Source organism: Bicyclus anynana, chromosome 23 (assembly GCF_947172395.1).
Source record: "Bicyclus anynana chromosome 23, ilBicAnyn1.1, whole genome shotgun sequence".
NCBI classification, from domain to species: Eukaryota; Metazoa; Arthropoda; class Insecta; order Lepidoptera; family Nymphalidae; genus Bicyclus; species Bicyclus anynana.
The window spans coordinates 7,403,773-7,422,890 of NC_069105.1; the positions used below are offsets into that span (position 1 = coordinate 7,403,773).

The 19,118-nt window shown below is 39.7% G+C and overlaps 1 protein-coding gene across 3 annotated transcripts in view; it reads left to right on the forward strand.

Annotated features, from left to right (window-relative positions):
• LOC112055881 (myotubularin-related protein 5) overlaps positions 1-19,118 on the forward strand; it is a 96,216-nt gene that overhangs the window by 30,679 nt on the left and 46,419 nt on the right. For 2 of the 3 annotated variants that reach the window (XM_052888646.1, XM_052888647.1), the window contains exons 4-11: positions 12,947-13,063; positions 13,760-13,979; positions 14,458-14,699; positions 15,484-15,734; positions 16,319-16,510; positions 17,071-17,179; positions 17,856-17,992; positions 18,805-18,916. In XM_052888646.1, coding sequence (XP_052744606.1) covers positions 12,947-13,063; positions 13,760-13,979; positions 14,458-14,699; positions 15,484-15,734; positions 16,319-16,510; positions 17,071-17,179; positions 17,856-17,992; positions 18,805-18,916 — 1,380 coding nt within the window. Of the gene's footprint in view, positions 1-12,946; positions 13,064-13,759; positions 13,980-14,457; positions 14,700-15,483; positions 15,735-16,318; positions 16,511-17,070; positions 17,180-17,840; positions 17,993-18,804; positions 18,917-19,118 lie in introns of all 3 variants that reach the window. The other variant, XM_052888645.1, reaches the window with a different exon arrangement.

Below are 19,118 nucleotides of genomic sequence, written 5' to 3' on the forward strand. Positions count from 1 at the left end.
TGATGGTAAGTGATGATGCAGTCTAAGATGGAAACGGGCTAACTTGTTAGGAGGAGGATGAAAATCCACACTCCTACAACAGACTTCAACTGATAATGTTTTTACTAAACTAAAAAGCGAAAAATAACATCGTATGTGTTAAGTACCTCTTCAGTTTGCTCAGTGCGATCAGTTTGAAGGCCAAGGTACCAAGGTAGGTAGTGCCGCGGATTCTGAAAGAACTGTCTGAAAATCCTAAATCTTTACCATTTAAACAGCTTGAATTATATATAAATACTTCACCAATCCTATAAAAATGCGCGACTTATTTCTATCAAAGAATTAATAAAAACAGATCATGTAATAGGTAGTAAGTGTCAGAGCATGGAAAACTTGTTTTATATGAGGGAATGATTTCAAAACTGCATCCACTAAGTACAGTACAGTCGACATTTTAAACCTGTTGCAACATACGAGTACTAACTGCCCGTATATCACTTTCTTTTACCACTTTGCTTGTAATGGTGTGCCTCGCAAGTGTCGATGATTAATTTAATTGAAATTCCTGGTCTATTTTCGGATCGACTGTTTATTACAGTTTGAACTGAGATACGAATTTGTAGTTAGAATATAACACTGGGCCAGTTTAGAAAATCATGAAAGCTTTTTACCCGACTTTTAAAAGCGAAGGGTTTTGTTTACAGTGGCGTGTGTAAGTCACGGCCTTTAACGTTAGTGGCACAATTATATGCGCGGTAGATATACAAAACGGAGGTCTTGAGTTCGATCCCCGGCTGGGCCGATTGAGGTTTTCTTAATTGGTCCTGGTCTGGTGGGAGACTTCGGCCGTGGCTAGTTACCCCCCTACCGGCAAAGACGTACCGTAAAGCGATTTATCGTTCTGGTATGATGGTGTGTAGAAACCAAAAGGAGTGTGGATTTCATCCTCCTCCTAACAAGTTAATTGTAGATTGTAGTCAAGAGCTAACATGTAAAAAAACAAAAAAAAAGTTTTTTGAATCCATTTTTGTAGATCTACAAAAGAGAATGAGTCCATGACTGAGATATTCGATCGTTAGTTACCTCTTGGCTATGCTATACTTTTGAACACCCCTCGTATAATATCAGTATAGATATGGATAGAAAGAACTAAAATGATGTAGAAAATATCAAAGATATAAATATAGGAAATGTATAATATTATCTGTGGATGAAAATTACATTTGAAAATCTCGATCCGCAAGTGTTAGCAAATGTGACACTAGATGTCTCGCCGAGATGGAGTTTCGACATTCAATTTGTGTGTTGATTGCCTTCCGGCGGCGGTTCTGCTCGATTTTCATATTCCTTGACAATTTGCGCCACTGGCTCCGGAAAATGAGAAAATAATCTGGATAATGGGAAAGGAAATATGAGTTTTTCAGCTTATTCATAGCACAGATATATGGCTTGAGCGCTTAGAACTTAAAATGTACATTAACGCTCAAGATTTCAATTGGTTAGTTTTTACCAGTAAATAAATTCCTTAAAACAGTACGTGCATTCAAAAACATCGGTTGTCTGTAAAGTCGGTTTACTGACGATAGTTGAACGTGACAACGTCATAAAAAAATACTGATGGAATGGTTGCATTTTTCAAAAGAAAATGTTCGTTTTTCTTACTGTTTAATAATCTTCATAAAATAAAATAAATAAATAAATAAATATACTTAAACAATACACATCACTATCTAGCCCCAAAGTAAGCATACTACAGAGTAGCTTGTGTTATGGGTGCTAAGATAGTTGATATTATAATATTAATATACAATTATATACTACATATAAATACTTATATAATGTATAAATACACACAGACACTGGAAAACACTCATGCTCATCACACAAATATTTTCCGGTTGTGGGAATCGAACCCACGGCCGTGGATGCAGAAAGCAGGGTCACTACCCACTGCGCCACGCGGCCGTCAAAGAGCGGCCGTCATAGAGCAGAATATATTTATTTCTTGCAAAAAAAGTTGGCAAATGGTAAACGCAACCGGCTCCATCGAATTATAAGACGTTGTCACGTCAAAAAGAATTTGAAAACGATATAATTATTAATAAAGTTACTTTTATGCAAAAATAATAAGCCAAGTCATATCTTGAACTTTAGTGTTCTAAGTTCTGTAATCTACTTGAATTTTGCACCCACTTAGATATCATTTCTTTTGTTGGCAAAATTGATCTGTGACTCACATCTGTGGTTTTAAATTTGGCTCCCATCTTCTTACTTATGTTTCGATAGGATTTCTTTTTAAGAGAGCAACTACTGAGTTTTTTTCCCTGCTCCTCTTAGCAGAACCTGCCTTCCGAACCGGTGGTAGTCTTTACAAATAATCAAACAGTGCTTGTAAACTAAGCCTACTTGCAATAAATGAGTTTAGATTTGATTTTTAACTACGCGCGTTTGAACTGAAGGTTCGTTTCGTTAAACAAAATATTAATATTTATGAATGGAAATTGTAGCTGGCTTTCGTTTCCTTAATAAATTCTATTGGCTAAGTTTTATAACACGTTTGTATTGCCAGCAATTACGCGTAACGCCTTATATAGATAGCGGTGCACCTGCTGTATTTACTTGAAATTCATTTTGCAATCTGTCAACTAAGAAAACGTATATGATTGACATTTATTTAGCGTATAAGACTGGCTGAAATAAACCAGGGTTTCTCAAACTTTCGGCTCCACGAACCCCTGTTAACAATTCCATGTGACAGCGAACCCCTTACTAAGTAATGGAGACACACCCCCCCCCCAAAAAAAAAAAATCAACTTTTGAAGAAAATAAGGTTTTTATTTGAATAAAAGTTAACACATAAAGTACCAAAAGAAATCTATACTAATATTATAAAGCTGAAGAGTTTGTTTGTTTGATTGAACGCGCTAATCTCAAGAACTACTGGTCCGATTTGAAAAAATATTTCTGTGTTTATCGAGGAAGGCTATAGGCTTTATATATGTACTGCATATATAAAGCCTATAGCCTCTACCCTAAGAGTTGTCTTCTTAGTGCTTATTAAATACAGATTTTTCCCGTTTGTTTAATTTTATTACTAGTGCACACCCTGATCGACAACCTTATTCACGCCACTGATGGTACCACAGACAGACAGACACGTTGTTTCTGTAATTGTACGTAGTTTCTGTACTTTAAACTCGCCAATAGCGTGCTAAGTTGGTACTGTTTTATCGATGCGAATACCATTCAATTGAGTTACAATAGGAATACATTACCAATTCAGAACATTTATGACGTTCAATTCAATGCTATGTGCGCTTATTCTTAACGCTTCACTTATGTTACGAACTGCGTAATGGTCGAGTGGTTAGTACAGCTGTTTGAGTCAAGAGGTCCTGGGTGCGAGTCCTGTGCTGGCGTGCAAAAGATTTTTAATTAGGGTAGGCACTAGTTATACTAATTATTAATTATTTATTATAGAAACCGAACCACACCGACCACATTTTCCTTTGAAATGGGCTTGACACGAGTTCGGAGAATAAGAACTGCATTTTTGCATATATAAAGTTTCTTTATTTTAAGAAATGTCCAGTAAAAATTCTCAGCTCGGAGTTGGGAAGTTGGTAGTTTGCAGTTAGTCGAACGCGTCAGATGAACATAAGGGAATATACCCTGCACGTTGTTGAGTACCTCCACCAAGTGTGAGCCCTTAATATTGGTGGGTACGTTTAAGGCAACCAAAAATAAACTAACTTCAGAAATACTCAACCAGCACATCAGATTTAGATAAGGTAGGTGAGTTGATAGCTAAAAGGTGTGCATTTCGAAAATCTAATGGACGTAATGGAATGGGAGGGTCCCAAAGTTATAAAATAATACCCTTATATTTCTGTTATCCATCACGAGCGCGGTAAACTTTTTACTATTTTTGAATGAAATAATCTCCTGAATAATCGCTCATGTCTTCTGATGATTTCAGTAAGCCAAAGTAATAAAAATTGTCTTTGAAGTCAGTAGTTTTTTTCCCCACCGCTGAGAGTGAAAATAGTATTTAACCAACTATGTAACTAGGTAACTAGCCACGGCCGAAGCCTCTGACCAGCAAGACCTGGACCAATTAAGAAAACCTCAATCGGCCCCATCGGGGATTGAACCCAGGACCTCCGTCTTGTAAATTCACCGCGCATACCACTGCGCTACGGAGTCCGTCAAAACTATGAAAACGGCTACTGAAAACTTTTCCCGATCCAGGCATTGAATCCAAGACCTCATGGTTAGAAATCACATAGGCTAACCATTGGAACAACGAAGCAGTTAAGTATTATAACATGTGGCAAGACGGTCATTAGAGTCATGAGACTTGTGGGAGTGGCATAGCGGATATCCCGGATTTTACATTACTTTTTACACAGTTGTAGAATATCCCATAAAACGTAATATCCCATAGAATATCCCATAGTAAAAGCACATGTAGGTAGGAAATATAAGCTACTTCCCTTCCGGGCAACTGAGAATTTATCGGCAAAAACCTTAACAACTTTTTTGTCCGTCCCTAAAAACTTAATATCTGCTATTCAATTAAAATAAGCTGGTGCGATATTTTGGCTTATATAAAAATTGTTTGTTATTATTCATATGATTATTTAAATAAAAATAACAAAATATAGTCCTATAAGGTAGATTTTTCTGTGCTATTAAAAAATACGTTCGTTCGTACGTTAGTTCTACGTTCTGAAACCTTCCTTTTAAGTGAATTTTATTAACAGAAGGCACCCAAATCTCGTCAGTAGGTTTTAGTCACAGAAAAAAAAACATAAATATATACTTAGATATAGGTCAAATAAATAAATACTACTTTTAGTGAAGTCAATTAAAAACTACTTTTGATTTTCGTAATTTAGATTCGTCAGTTTTTCGCGAAGATTAACAAAATAAAGCAATTATTCACTATTCATAATTAACTTTTACAAAATAACGCCTGTTTCTATAACTACAACACTACTTTTGATATTTTTGCAATGCACGAATCGAATCCACGTTATCTATAGCCAAATAATCTACGTTGACCAAGAAGGCAGTAAAGCTAGCCTCCCACGATCCGATATACCCACATGCCTGCAGTGCTGCCGGCATGACGTACGGTAAAACTCATCGTGTGTTGGTAGCCATTATTGCGTCTCACAACTCACGACTTCTTTATGATCCTGATGACATAACGACCGGAAAAGCTTTCCAGCCAACACAAACACGAAGACGGGGCGAAGACGAGGTCCCCGATGTCTGACGTAACCCGGACGTGGGTTTTTTAATCCACGATCTCCCGGACTGATACACTCAGGCCATAACACCCTTCCCGAACGGCCCTCTAAGCCGAGGTCAGAGTCTCAGGCGAGACGCCCTTAGAGAGTCGTTCCGCTTTTGCCTTCGGGACCCATCAGGCGATGCTTCTACGCTCGCCCAAAACCCCGGTGACGCCGCTGAGGTCCCATTGAGGATCCTACGGCGCTTACACAACCAAACAAAAAAACACGATGTGTTTTACCGGACGTCATGCCGAAAGAGTTGCAGGCATGTGGTTATAACGGACCGTGGGTGGCTAGCATTAATTGGTCGCAGTGCAAATACCTAATTGGGTTGCATTATACAGGATGTTTACAAACGCAGGTTAATGAACCGTTAAAGAATTCGTAATGGGTATATTGAAATAGGCCTCCATCCGCGAACAACCCGCAAATATATCTATCATCAAACATAATTATTTACTCGATTATCACCTGTATATGAAAAGTATAGAGTTGAAATTCGCATGTACGGAATGTGATAGTAGTTGTTTACGGGCGATCGATATTTTAATTGGGTGAGTTTATTTTTTGCATTATTCATTACAGACTGGTGAAGAGATTCTATAATAAGAGAACTTTGAGGGTAGAGTGGCTAATTTGTTTCAAATATCGAATTGGGTTACTTTGTTATTAGTGGACTGTGTTGAGATTATTTGCTTTTCAGCTAAAAAGTGTGCTTTCGAAATTTTATGCTAAAATGCAAAGGTTTAGGGGGCGCAGACTCCATACTGAAAGATCAAGGATTGAGTCTCGTCTGTTGGGTTATTGTCGAAAGGTCTAATCTTAACACGGTCTTTAGGTATGACTAGTTTGAGGAAAGAAGAAATCCTACTAATATTATAAATGCGAAAGTTTGTATGTTTGGATATTTGTTACTCTTCGCCGCCTTCGCCGTCTTGTTATAACGCCGCAACTACTGAAACGATTTGATTGAAATTTGGAATGGAAATAGATTTTACTCTGGATATACACATAGGCTACTTTTTTCTGGTGATTTTGATGGTATGAATGTTTGTTACTTTTCACGCCGCGACTACTGAACCGAATTAACTCAAATTTGAAATAGATATTCATAGTTCCCGCGGGATTTGTGAAAAACTGAATTCCACGCAGACGAAGTCGCGGGCGTTTGCTAGTTCATCATATGTAAACAAATAAGGCAAATACTTTCATTTTTGAAACAAAAAAAATATAACATACGCAATTATGCGGATCTTATACAGAATCCTCCTTTTATTTTCCCAGAGGTTGATAAAAAAAATAACTAAACATGTAGTGTAGTGTATTTTAAGAATTTTGTTTCTAGTCAGCTTAAAATATTTTTTAACATTCCGAAAGTTGGCTCGAGAGTGCTCCTCTTGATCCGCAACCCTTTAATGAACTTGTAAATGAAGGGCTTATTCAAATCAACTGGAACGTTGCGGCTAGACTGGCTCGTCGGGTTAGCCGTCTAGACTGCGATGATAAATCATTTTTAACCGGCCGACCTCGAAGCTTATTATGAAATCGACGTAATTTTATATTACTACTAGCTGACGCCACGCGGTTTCACCCGTGTGGTTCCCGTTCCCGTGGGAATACGGAGATAATATATAGCCTATAGCCTTCCTCGATAAATGGGCTATCTAACACTAAAAAGAATTATTCACATCGAACCAGTAGTTCCTGAGATTAGCGCGTTCAATCAAACTCTTCAGCTTTATAATATTAGTATAGATAACGGAACATTCTGTATAACTAGCTGACGCCGCGAGGTTTTACCTGCGTGGTTCCCGTTTCTGTAATAATACGAGGATATATAGAAGGTCTATAGCCTTCCTCGATAAATGGGCTATCTATACTACAGCCTTATACTGTTTACCAACAAAGAAATTGAAAATGAAGGTAGAAAATGCATGTAATTTCATAACTTATTTATTTTAAATTATGTATGGTTTGTTTATAAAATGTTATTCAAAAATTATTAACCATATCTAATTGTTCTAAGCTTATTAATCAAATTTATTTTCATTAATTTTAGAACAAGTTTTTTATAATTATTATTAGGTGTGAAATGACTAGTAATTTGTACCCTCATTTTTAACTTGTTTGTTGGTAAACAGTATTCCTCAAGAACGGCTGTAGTTTATTATGAAATCGACGTAATTTTATATTACTACTAGCTGACGCCGCGTGGTTTCCGTTCTCGTAAGAGTACGAAGATAATATATAGCCTATAGCCTTCCTCGATAAATAGTCTATCTAACACTGAAAGAATTTTCAAATCGGACCAGCAGTTCCAAATATAAGCGCGATCAAACAAACAAACTCTTCAGTTTTATAATATTAGTATAGATTACGGAACATCCTGTATATAAGATTGAATTTTACAGGTATTTTCAAAGATATAAACACGTAGCAGTATATTCATCGTGTTTTCTTTACACGTTTTAGTTATCAACGCTAAGCACACAGGAGCGTACTTCGCTGTACGGAGCTTGTTTGAGGGAGGTCCCATGGGAGCCTATCGCTCTGGTTGCTATTCAGACGTGGCAAAGCCCCATCCGGTTGCTAGCTCGCCTCTAATACCTACTGCTGACTCTGTAGTCCTTTTTTAAACAGTGGCGTGCATGAGGCTTTTAACTGGGGCAGGTATCCTACTAATATCATAAAAGCGAAAGTTTGTATGGATGTTTGTTTGGATTTTTTTTTTAATTTATTTTATTGATAACACTTAACAATTATTGAACATATCTATACTCTCGGCAAACTGTACAGGCAGTTTGTTGGCGACTTGACGCTCATTATTCTAATGATTATGTAAAAGTAATTGCTAAATCTAATTTTAATAAAATACTTAAAACTAAGGTAACCTAAGAATTTTATATTATGATGTTTCTTTGGATGTCTTTTTGGATGTTTGTTACTCCTCAACGCCGCAAGTATTCAACTGATTTGGCTGAAATTTACAACAACGATTGATAATACACTGGATTAACACATAGCCTACTTTTCATCCCGGAAAAATCCATGGTTCCCGAGGGATTTGTGAAAAACTGAATTCCACGCGGACGAAGTCGCGTTCGTCCGCTTGTTATTATGTATAAATTGTACAGAATGGAATAGTCCTTCTCTAATCCAGGTTCGTAATTAGTCCTCAGATTTACCAAAGTCTGTAGCCATTTGACACGTCTTCTCCTCCTACAATCGCAAACGCTTCGAGAATTAAAAAAATGTATGGGTATGACATGTGTCATCGACAGGTCACGTGATCGTGATCGATCGAATCTATCGTTCCCACACTTTTGTTTAATTTCGAAGCGTTAGCGTTTGTAGAAAGAGAATCGACGTGCCACGTGACTCCATGCTCTGGGCATTTTTGCTTCTACGAAGCATTAATTTTTGACCGACTTAAAAAAATCATCTGTTTTCGACCCGTCTTTATGTATGTTTGTGTGTCTGGTTTTCTTATTCATCATTAGCAATCCATTTTCGGCTCACCGTTGAGCACGAGTCTCCTCTCAGAATGAGAGGGGTTAGGCCAATAGTCCACCACGCTTGCCCAATGCTGATTGGCAGAATTCACACACATAGAGAATTACGAAAATTCTCAGGTTTCCTCACGATGTTCTTCCTTAACCGTTAGAGATGATATTTAATTTCTTAAAATGCACATAACTGATTGGTTAAAGATGCATGCCCCGGACTGGATTCGAACTTACGCCTTCCGAATCGAAGACAGAGGTCATATCCACTGGGCTATCACGGCTCACGGATATGTGACGGTATGCAGGTTTCTTTACGATGTTTCACCGTTTGAGACAGGTGATATTTAATTTCTTAAAATGCACAGAACTGATTAGTTGGAGATGCATGCCCCGGACTGGATTCGAACTTACGCCTTCCGAATGGAAGGTAGAGGTCATATCCACTGGGCTATCACGGCTCACGGATATGTGACGGCTCATGTTAGATGGGAAATAAAATATGTATGCAGGCACGGCTCGAGGGGTTATTACGTAAGGTCTCACGTAACAATAGATCTCACGGGGCGTACATAACACTGCCTGTATCAATGTCAACGTGTTACAAAATAGTTGCATCTCTTAGCTCTGATTCGCACGAGAGTTTTTTTAACGGACGTTAAAAAAGCACTCGAATACATCGCATTTCAAAGTTTTCTCACGAGAGCGTTTTTAAAACGCGACGCTTTTTTTCGAGCAGTGTTGCATTTTTAATTTTGGGCGTTGAAAATAATAATAATAAATGATCACCTCAAGGCCTACTGCATTTTGTAAAAGTTTTAATTTCGTCAAAACTATGAACGTAAATAAAGTCACCAGTGCAATTATCGAGGGATTAATAATATAAAGAGGTAAAGTTTGTGGGAATGTAGGGGATGTAATGTAATGCAATGTTTGTATGTATTAAACCGATTTAAAAAATTCTTTTACCAATAGAAAGCCACGTTATTTGTGAATATCATAGGCTTCTTATCGTAACTACGCGTGTGAAACCGCGAGGCGTCTGCTAGTAATAGACAAATGAATTGGTTTTATCTAGTGCATCGTACCTGTGGGCGAGGACCCCTGGGGGTCCGTGAGTACGTGTACGGGGGTCCGCGGTGTCATCTCTGGACCATACATAAATGCTAATGTCTCGTTTTTTTTTTTTTATATATTCTTTACAAATTAGCCCTTGACTACAATCTCACCTGATGGTAAGTGATAATGTAATCTAAGATGAAAGCGGGCTAACTTGTTAGGAGGAGGATGAAAATCCACACTCCTTTCGGTTTCTACACGACATCGTACCGGAACGCTAAATCGCTTGGCGGTACGTCTTTGTCGGTAGTTGCAAAATTATTATTATAGTATCGAGTTAGAATAAATTTTAAACTCCCACTTGCGATTTATACAGTTACAGAATAGCCCCACTAAATAGACTAGGTCATTTGCATGTCTCGCACTGCGCTCGCGGTAACTGATGTGCATCTTATTGCTTCTATTTACCATACACATTAGCCGATATTACTGTGAAACCAACATTTTATTTTAGTACTATAGCTTGGAAACTTTAGTAACACTCCCTATGGTCCGCGCGGGCCGGGGGCGTGTAGCGATGAATGATAACCCCACGACTGATGCACCTTATTTTCCCACATGCACAATTTTGCACTTTACTTTACCACACGCACGATTTTACATCCGCGCAGTCTTTCCCCCCGTCGCCCGCATGTGTCATCAACGAACTTGCCAGACTATAGCAAATACTTGCTATTTCACTAGCGTAGATCCCGTTCCTCTTATTATTATTTTTTTTTTATTCTTTAAAAGTAGCCTTTGAGTACAATTTCACCTGATGGTAAGTGATAATGCAATCTAAGATGGAAGCGGACTACCTTAGTAAGAGGAGGATGAAAATCCTCCTCCCCTTTCGGATTCTACACGACATAGGAACGCTAACCTCTTTGCCGGTATGGTGGTAACTAGCCACGGCCGAATCCTACCATCAGCTAGATCTGGACCAATTAAGAAAACCTCAATCGGCGCAGACGGGGATCGAACCCAGGACCTCTGTCTTGTAAATACACCGCGCATACCACTGCGTCACGGAGGTCCTGTGCGGATGGATACGCAGATAAAATATAGCCTACGACGCTCACAAAGAAAGTGGCTTTATATTGGTGTAAGAATTTTCAAAACCGGTTTAGTAGTTCCAGAGATAATCTCCTACAACCTCACAAACTCACTAAACTTTACCTCTTTATAATACCTACTAGTCGTCGCCCCGCGGTTTCACACGCGTAGATCCCATTTCCCGTGGGAATACGGGGATAAAATATAGCCTATGACACTTACAAATAACGTGGTTTTCTATTGGTAAAAAATAATTTAAACCCCCACAACCTGACACCAACGAGTCAGTTTCGTTCGTATTGTTATATAAAAAAAACATACATACAGCCGAACGTAGAACCTCCTCCTTTTTGGAAGTCGGTTAAAAACTTGTTAAGTAAAAATATTTTTATTTAATTTTGACTTATTATGTACTAGCAGTAACCCGCGACTTTGTTCGCGTGAAATTCTGTTTTGTTTTACAAATCCCGAGGGAACGTAGCCTCTGTTCTGCTCCAAGGTCCAATTTATCTCTATACCCCATCCAAATCGGTTTAGTGGTTAAGCCGTATAAAGGTAACAGACAGACAGACCAACTTTAGCATTTATAATATTAGTGTAACGTCCCTTGTCCTTACCGTAATAGCAGTATGTCACCGTCTCACCAATACACAATAATGGCCAGCTGCACATTGGCCAGCTGTCCGCCTCCTCTCGATGCCAGCGATAGACTGCCCGCTCTCTGCGACTACCGGTGTATATATACCCAAACACTACAATTAGCATAGATTCTATGCTTTGACTTCAAAGCTTTTGACTTTATGGAAGGAGAATTCTCGAAACTAATATCGAGTAATGCAAGGTACGCGACGGCTGCAAAACGCACGTCTGTCGACAATATCGGAATAACTTCCGTCCCGGGCCGACGGTCCTTTTAGGCGAACCTCCCCCCATTGTGTTCCGGTGAAAAGTTCCGAATTGTCGACGAGGTTATTTGAATTTTCTACCTAATATCGCTTTATTGATCCTTTGCAAAGGGCCTTTTAGATTGGCATGTAGTGAGGGAACTGAAGTATTTTGATACCTACTAAATAGTAGTTTCATGGGTTTCAAGTCATATTAGCAGAATAATTTTTAACTTGAACACTATTCTGGTTTTAGGTCCAATTAATCTTAAAAGATTATCTTAGTAGTAAGTACGACAATAGTCGTAAACGGGCATCGAACTAAGGACAGGTTTATTTTAGGATTTGAACAATTTTTATATTTTTTTTGAATATTTTAAGAGCCGTGATAACCCAGTGAACATATGACGATTCCGGAGGGTCGTTTTTTCAGTTGTGTGCTTTTAAGAAATTAAATTTCACATTTCTCAAACAGTGAAGGACAAACATTGTGGGGAAACCTGCATACTTGAGAATTTTATGGGTTGATAATGATGATGACGAGACATACTTAAAACTTTAAAATTGCTTGCATAGTGAAAGTCAATTTGAATGATAACAAAGTTGGAAATATAGTTTTGTGTTGCAGCTATTGTCTTTAAGTGTATTATATTTTATAACACAATTGTTCGTAAACTATCTCTTATTTTGACAACCATTATCAGAAACACAAAAATATTAATTTACTTTATGAATAACACTGGCTGTTTTTGGTGCATTTGTTAAAAAAAAACGCTAGTGTGCCAAATTTGCTATCTGTGCCAAAATGACAAGCGTATCAAAATGTCATCATATGGAAAACAGGTAAAGAAGCAAATTCATTTTCAGAAAGTGTGTTCAAAGTGTGTTTCCTCGCAAAGGGTTATAAAACGTCGTACGACATACTTTGATAATTACAGCCTCTGCTTTCTTACTAAAGCTCTCGCCTTTGGCTCGAGCTTGCAATATCGTAATCGGCTGTAATTTTCAACTTACCGCACTTATATCATAATGTACTATTAAAAATCTTATCAAAGATAACATTATGCCCAGTTGTGTAGCTGCTGATTGTAGTTAATCTAACGATAACCCTTCATGTTTTCAGGACGAAGAATCCCTGGACGGCAGCCGACCGGTTACCAACATCACGCACCACAGCATCATGTACGCACCAAAATGCCTCGTCATCGTCTCAAGACAAGACTACATCGACACATTCCGGGTGAGTGGTATCAACATTAACATGAAAAATGACAAACTATTAACCAGGATCTGCTCTGAATGCTCTGCGATATAACACCACCTTCTTCTGAATTTCGGGCTATCACTAAAAATTTTTGGCACGAAAGCAGTGGTGTAGCGTATCTCAATTAAGATTAATTGGGGTCCCAGAGTCAAGACTTTTAAATTAAATATGACAGTAACTTAACCATATGTAGGATGTTTGTTTTTTGGCTGCACGCTTAAGCCGGGAAAAAAGACTGCTATTAAATAAAGTGAAATATATTGCATAGCCCTGTCTTGGACTCGATGCTGGGTCCGCATGTGTGGTTGTTGCATAAATCCATCTAAATACTCAAACAGGCATTTGAAGCTATATTGCATGTATTCTGGGAGGTAGGGAGGTATTGGGAGCTCAGCAAATTGTCAGTGCAGAGTTGCGCAGTTAGGGGAGCGTGTAAGGAGTAAGGAACTGGTGGCAGGTGCATTCTTCATTCATTCATTGATAGATACGCCACGAGATATTTTGTTCATTTTGATATTTGCAACCTCTGAAATGTGCGACGCTCTGTGACCTTTCTCGTCCTTTGTTCCCTTTTGCAGCTTCTAGGCAAGTGTGCTCCAACCTAGAACTGATCATTACTTTTCACCAGGCATTTTAAATAGACTAATGAAGTTGACGATTGTGTCCTTGCAGAACTGCCTCGGCATAATCTACACGGTGTGGGTTGAGAACCTTGGCGTACCGCTGGAGACGTTGGTCGGCAACCTGCTGGGCTGCGTGCTGGTGCCGCCGGCGGGCGGGCCGCAGGTGCGGTTCAGCATCGGCGCGGGCGACCGGCAGGCGCTGCAGCCGCCCGCCGCGCCGCCCATGCCCGTCACGCACACCGCCGTGCACATGCTGTTGCGGTTACTGGGTAATGTTCTAGCTGGTGACCGAATCCCAGTGATGACCTATGATTCGGAGACTTTGTCGCTTACCAGGATTCGTGGAGGAGAGTCACGGACTATGCTCGGTGTATCTCTGTGTGATCGAAACAGAAATGAGGAATCCGCAGAAGAACCAAACTCCTGCGGGTTGCGGCTACTGAGTACGAGTATAAGCTAGCGAGCGTGTGCCAGTGATGACTTGTGGTTTCGAGACTTTGTCGATAACTATGGGCCTCATAAGAAGGCTCACTACACTAGAAAACGCAGTGTTGGTCGTCCCCTCGTTTATCGCGTCGCATCGTGAAACGGTTTGTTATTTTAAAGTTTTAAACTACCAGTAGATGGCGTTCTTAGAGAACTTTGAAACAATCCATTTTAATACACTTCAAAACCTGTTGAAACGCCTGAGAGATTTTTGAAAGAAGTTTTACTACTTTATAGCACACTATTTTTTAATGTGGGCAGGTATCCACAACGCGGTGACGCTGTGGTGCGCGGTGATGAGCGAGCACAAGGTGCTGCTTCTGTCACTAGCGGCGGCACGGTTAGCGGCGGCTTGTCGAGCTCTGGCCGCGCTCATGTTCCCGTTCCGCTACGCCCATGTCTACATCCCGCTTCTGCCCGCCGGGCTGGCCGAGGTCCTGGCCACGCCCACGCCCTTCCTCATCGGCGTGCACTCCAGCTTGAAGGAGGAAGTCTCCGAGTTGGTGAGTGGCGAAACATTGGTTGTTTATATCATTCAGATCAGAGCTGCTTTTAGAAGTACTTTTTACGAACGCTTGACTTGAGGAGTATGTTGGTGTAAGCGGTATGAAAAGTGTAATCGGGTGAGGCTTTTACTCGTAAGATGCGTGCTGCCATCTACAGGCATAGTAAAGCAGTGTTTCTTATTTTAAACTACCATTAGATGGCGTTCTTAGAGAATTTTGAAACAAACCTGCCTGCCTGAGGCTCATAGATGGCGCTTTTTTATTTTCGAAAGAAGTTTTACTTCTCTACAGTCACAGCACAGTCGTTTTCTTATAAAAACCAAGTTTTAATATACTGAGGAGCTACAACCGTTTACTGAGTTAGTTCACGCACGCTGGATATTATCCGGATACATCTACTGATTGAGTATTATGTTAAGTACTAAGATGGTAAAGGGGTCTGCATAAATCCACCTTGAAATTAATGATGTTTGACATAGTTTATGAGACACAAATTATAATTAAAAGAGTTTATGTCTATGTGTGATATCCCAGTGCCTCCACCAACTGGGGACTAAACAAAATCCTCTAGTTCACCAGGATATCTTGTGTGGCACAATCTACATTCTGAGATCTTTACCTAGCTTGTGCAAATGTGCATATTACTTTTATGTGTGAGCGCTAATTTTCACCTGGGACCCCAGTAATAGAGTTTCATATACAATGAGGTTTTACGTATAAATATAGCAATTTTTACATGAGAGTATATAAAAATACTTACAGATAAACACCTCATTTACAGCTAGACGTTATAGTAGCTGACTTGGACGTGGGCTCCCTCCACATACCGGCAGGCGTGAACATCCCCCAACCGGAGGGCAAGCTGCTGTCCTCCCTCCAAGAGGCCCTGGCGCTGGTGCTGCAGCCGGAGCTCAAGTCCGCGGATTCGGCCTTCGCCCCTCCCGCTCCTTCCTCTTCCCCACCTCATATGCTCGATAAGGAGATCCGAGCGGTTTTTATGAGGACTCTAGCCAAATTATTACAGGGTTATAGGTGAGTGTTCTGTTTTACAAGTTTTTATTTAACTCGCCTTGACTTTTTTAAAAGTTCAGTAGTCAACACGGAACCCTTATAATTTCGCTGTCCCTCTATCTTTCTGTCAGTCGCCGGTTTAGCTCACAGCTAAGTAGGGATTAAAATTGAAAGAGTTGTAGTCGACCAACCAAATAACTATTGGCGTTAGTGACCATGGAACCCTAATATTGCACGTGGGCTGACACGCATTTGGCGGGTTTTTTAATAAATAGTAGGGTGCAATTATGCATTATACATGATAAATGTTATAGTGAATGGATTTCAATGATAATAAGTAAATAAGTAACAACATTGTGGTGCCCAAGGGATGCAAAAAGAAAAAGAGGCAGACCGATTAGTAGATGGAAAGACAATCTGATTGCCTTTGAAGGTACATACTGGACCCGATCAGCTATGGAAAGGACACAATGGAAGAGGAAGGGGGAGGCCTTTGCCCAGTTGTGGGACGAAATTTAACTATGTAGCATGTAATAAATATTATGTAATTTAGATTGTAAAAGGCTTAAATAAATAAATAAATAAATGATGTATTAATGTTACAGGCACTGCCTGACGATAATCCGGATCCACCCCGCGCCGGTGCTCACGTTCCACAAGGCGGGGTTCCTGGGGGCGCGTGGGCTGGCGCAGTGCCCCTTCGCCGTGCGTCTGCTGGACTCCATGTTCTTCAACGGGCTGGTGGCGGAGCGCGGCCCGCCCTGGCGCCCCACCGACATATGGGACGAATTAGTACAGTAAGAGCTTGTTTGACTTTAATCTATTCTAATATTATAGAGAGGTGAGATTTGCTTGATTGTTTATTGTTAAAATTTAAATAAAAACTATTCGAACGCTATTAAAACTTCTTCCGCTGTTAGAAAGATTGGCACAGATTGGCATAGACTATATTCTATCCTCGGATTTCCTGTGTTTGCCAGTCTATACTAATTTATTAAAAATCATGGTTTGTAATAAAAAACTGAAAGGCTAAAACTAGTTCACAAAACTTGCTTGACTCAATGTCAAAGAAAGCATATAGACTATCATGGCAAACAGTTTTGGGATGTTTAATCAAAAGTTCAATTTAAAACCGAATCACCAAGGCCAAGGTCAAATTGGCCGCCTTTTTATGTCACTGTGTCTAAATCTAGTAACTTCTTCAAACGTAAACAATAGGAATATTCCAAAAACGACTACTAATAAGGAATTCTTAGAAATAATCGTAAACAAAACTTGGCCTACATGTTTTGTTACCTAGCTATTGTGAACTTTATTTGCCTAGTAATAAGGTTCATTGTGCTATTATATGTTACAGAAATCTCCCCGAACAACAAAGGCTAGAGTCCCTGAACCCAGAGCTAGAGCTGCAGCATTTGCAGGAGTTGGCCATGCAGTTGCACCTAAACGAGAACCCCAACCCACAGGTAGGCGTATTTTATGGTCATATTTTACGGAACAAACAAATTAAATGTCGAGTACATTATGAGGTCCTCTGGTGCAGTTGATAGTGCTATAGATCTCTACAGAAAAGTCTGTAGCCAAGTGGGAAGTCGATTTTCTTTCTACAAATGTGATGATGATAATTTTAGTGTTAGTAGTATCGGAAAAAGACAATTTCTTTTACTTCCTGTGTGAAGGTGGAAGCTGATCTAATAACGTCCAATCATATTTATCTGACGATATATTGTGAACTGAACATAACACGTTAAGTTGTAATCAGTATGTTTTGTTCACAATATATCGACAGATTACATCGCGAGTGAGATTATAAACCTTATATGTAATGTACTTTACAATTTAACGGTAACATTCAATAATTCTATTGGTTTAAATTGCATAAATATCTGTTCAGCACTCATAAACATGCAGTGAGTTTCAAACCGCGATTTTCTTTAAAGTAAAATGTACCTAATCACCACTGTTTAAAGTTCACTGTACTTTGAAGAAATTCGAATTTTACATCCTAATATTTTTTTATAAATAAGGTCGTTTGGGTATATCGCATACAGACAGACACTGCAGAGTATGTTTGTATTATAATACGCATACATGTACGCATAGTGACGTGAGCGAGTGTTGTGACAGGGCGTGTCTGCGCAGGCGTACTCGCAGCGCGTGCTGCGGCCGCCGGAGGGCGCGTCGGCGCGCATCCACCAGCCGCCGCTGCCGCGCCTCGACGCCGCGCGCGTGCACGACGTCATCGAGGAGGTCACCGCCAGGAACGCCAACAACCCCAAGTGAGTCGACCGACGAACGAATGAGTGACTGATTTAACTATATTTAACTCTTGCGCGTGCACAACATTGCGAGTATCGTGAACAGCCCCAAGTGCGTCAACGATCGAACGGACGAATGAGTGACTGATTGATTATACTTATTACTCTTGTGTGTGCACCATGACATAGACACAGCACAGATAAAGCACATGTAAGTCATGTTAAGGAACGAACAACGGAATGAGTGTTTGAATTACATATTACTCTTGCGAGTGCACCATGACGTAGAGATCACAACACATAATGCGAACAAACACAAGTGAGTGTCGTCAATGAGCGAACAAAGGCATGTGTATATATGTCACTCACTTGCACGAGTTTTCGTGTAGCAGAGCGTACACGCGTACGTCGCGAGCGCATGACGTCATGACGTGAGTGAATGAGTTACATATTACTCTTGCGTGTGCACGATGACGTCAAGGTCACATAACGCGTAGAAACACTAGTAAGTCAATTCAACGAACGAACGAATGAGTAAAGTGAATGAATGAAATACATTGATGTCTCCGAGGTGGTCCTGTTCAGTAACTTTTTATCCAATCATCATTTTATCATTAGTTAAAGATAAGATCCCGTGTGTACCTGCTTCTTTTTTTCTTTTTGCCATTTTAAGTAACCAATTAAAGTTAGAAATGTACACTTCATCATAATTCTTGCCGTTCTTGCCTTTTCATTATCCTAATGAAATGCAAAAATGTGTCATTCTCTTCTATTCGCTTCTATCATAAACCTCAAGTCTGCATTGCTAATTTATATGAAAATAATTGTTTTAGACTATCTGCAATACGGTTACCGGCGCCTAGGATCATCCCCCCAGGCGCGCCGCCCACAGGCGCGGCCGAACACACGCAGCTGTTGCTTACAAATTCGGCGAGGCGATTGGAGGTAAGAGAGATATATATATCTATAGTATGTTTAACAAGGCGATATAAAAACTAAGGTTCCGCTTCCCAGAATATACCTACGTGGTTTAGAGGTTGCAGCTGCTCATAATATTTAAATATTTAGGGCGATATGTTACTTCAGATTTGGAACACTTACAAGAAATAAAATGTAGAATCGGAGAAGGAAAAACTGCTTTTAGTAA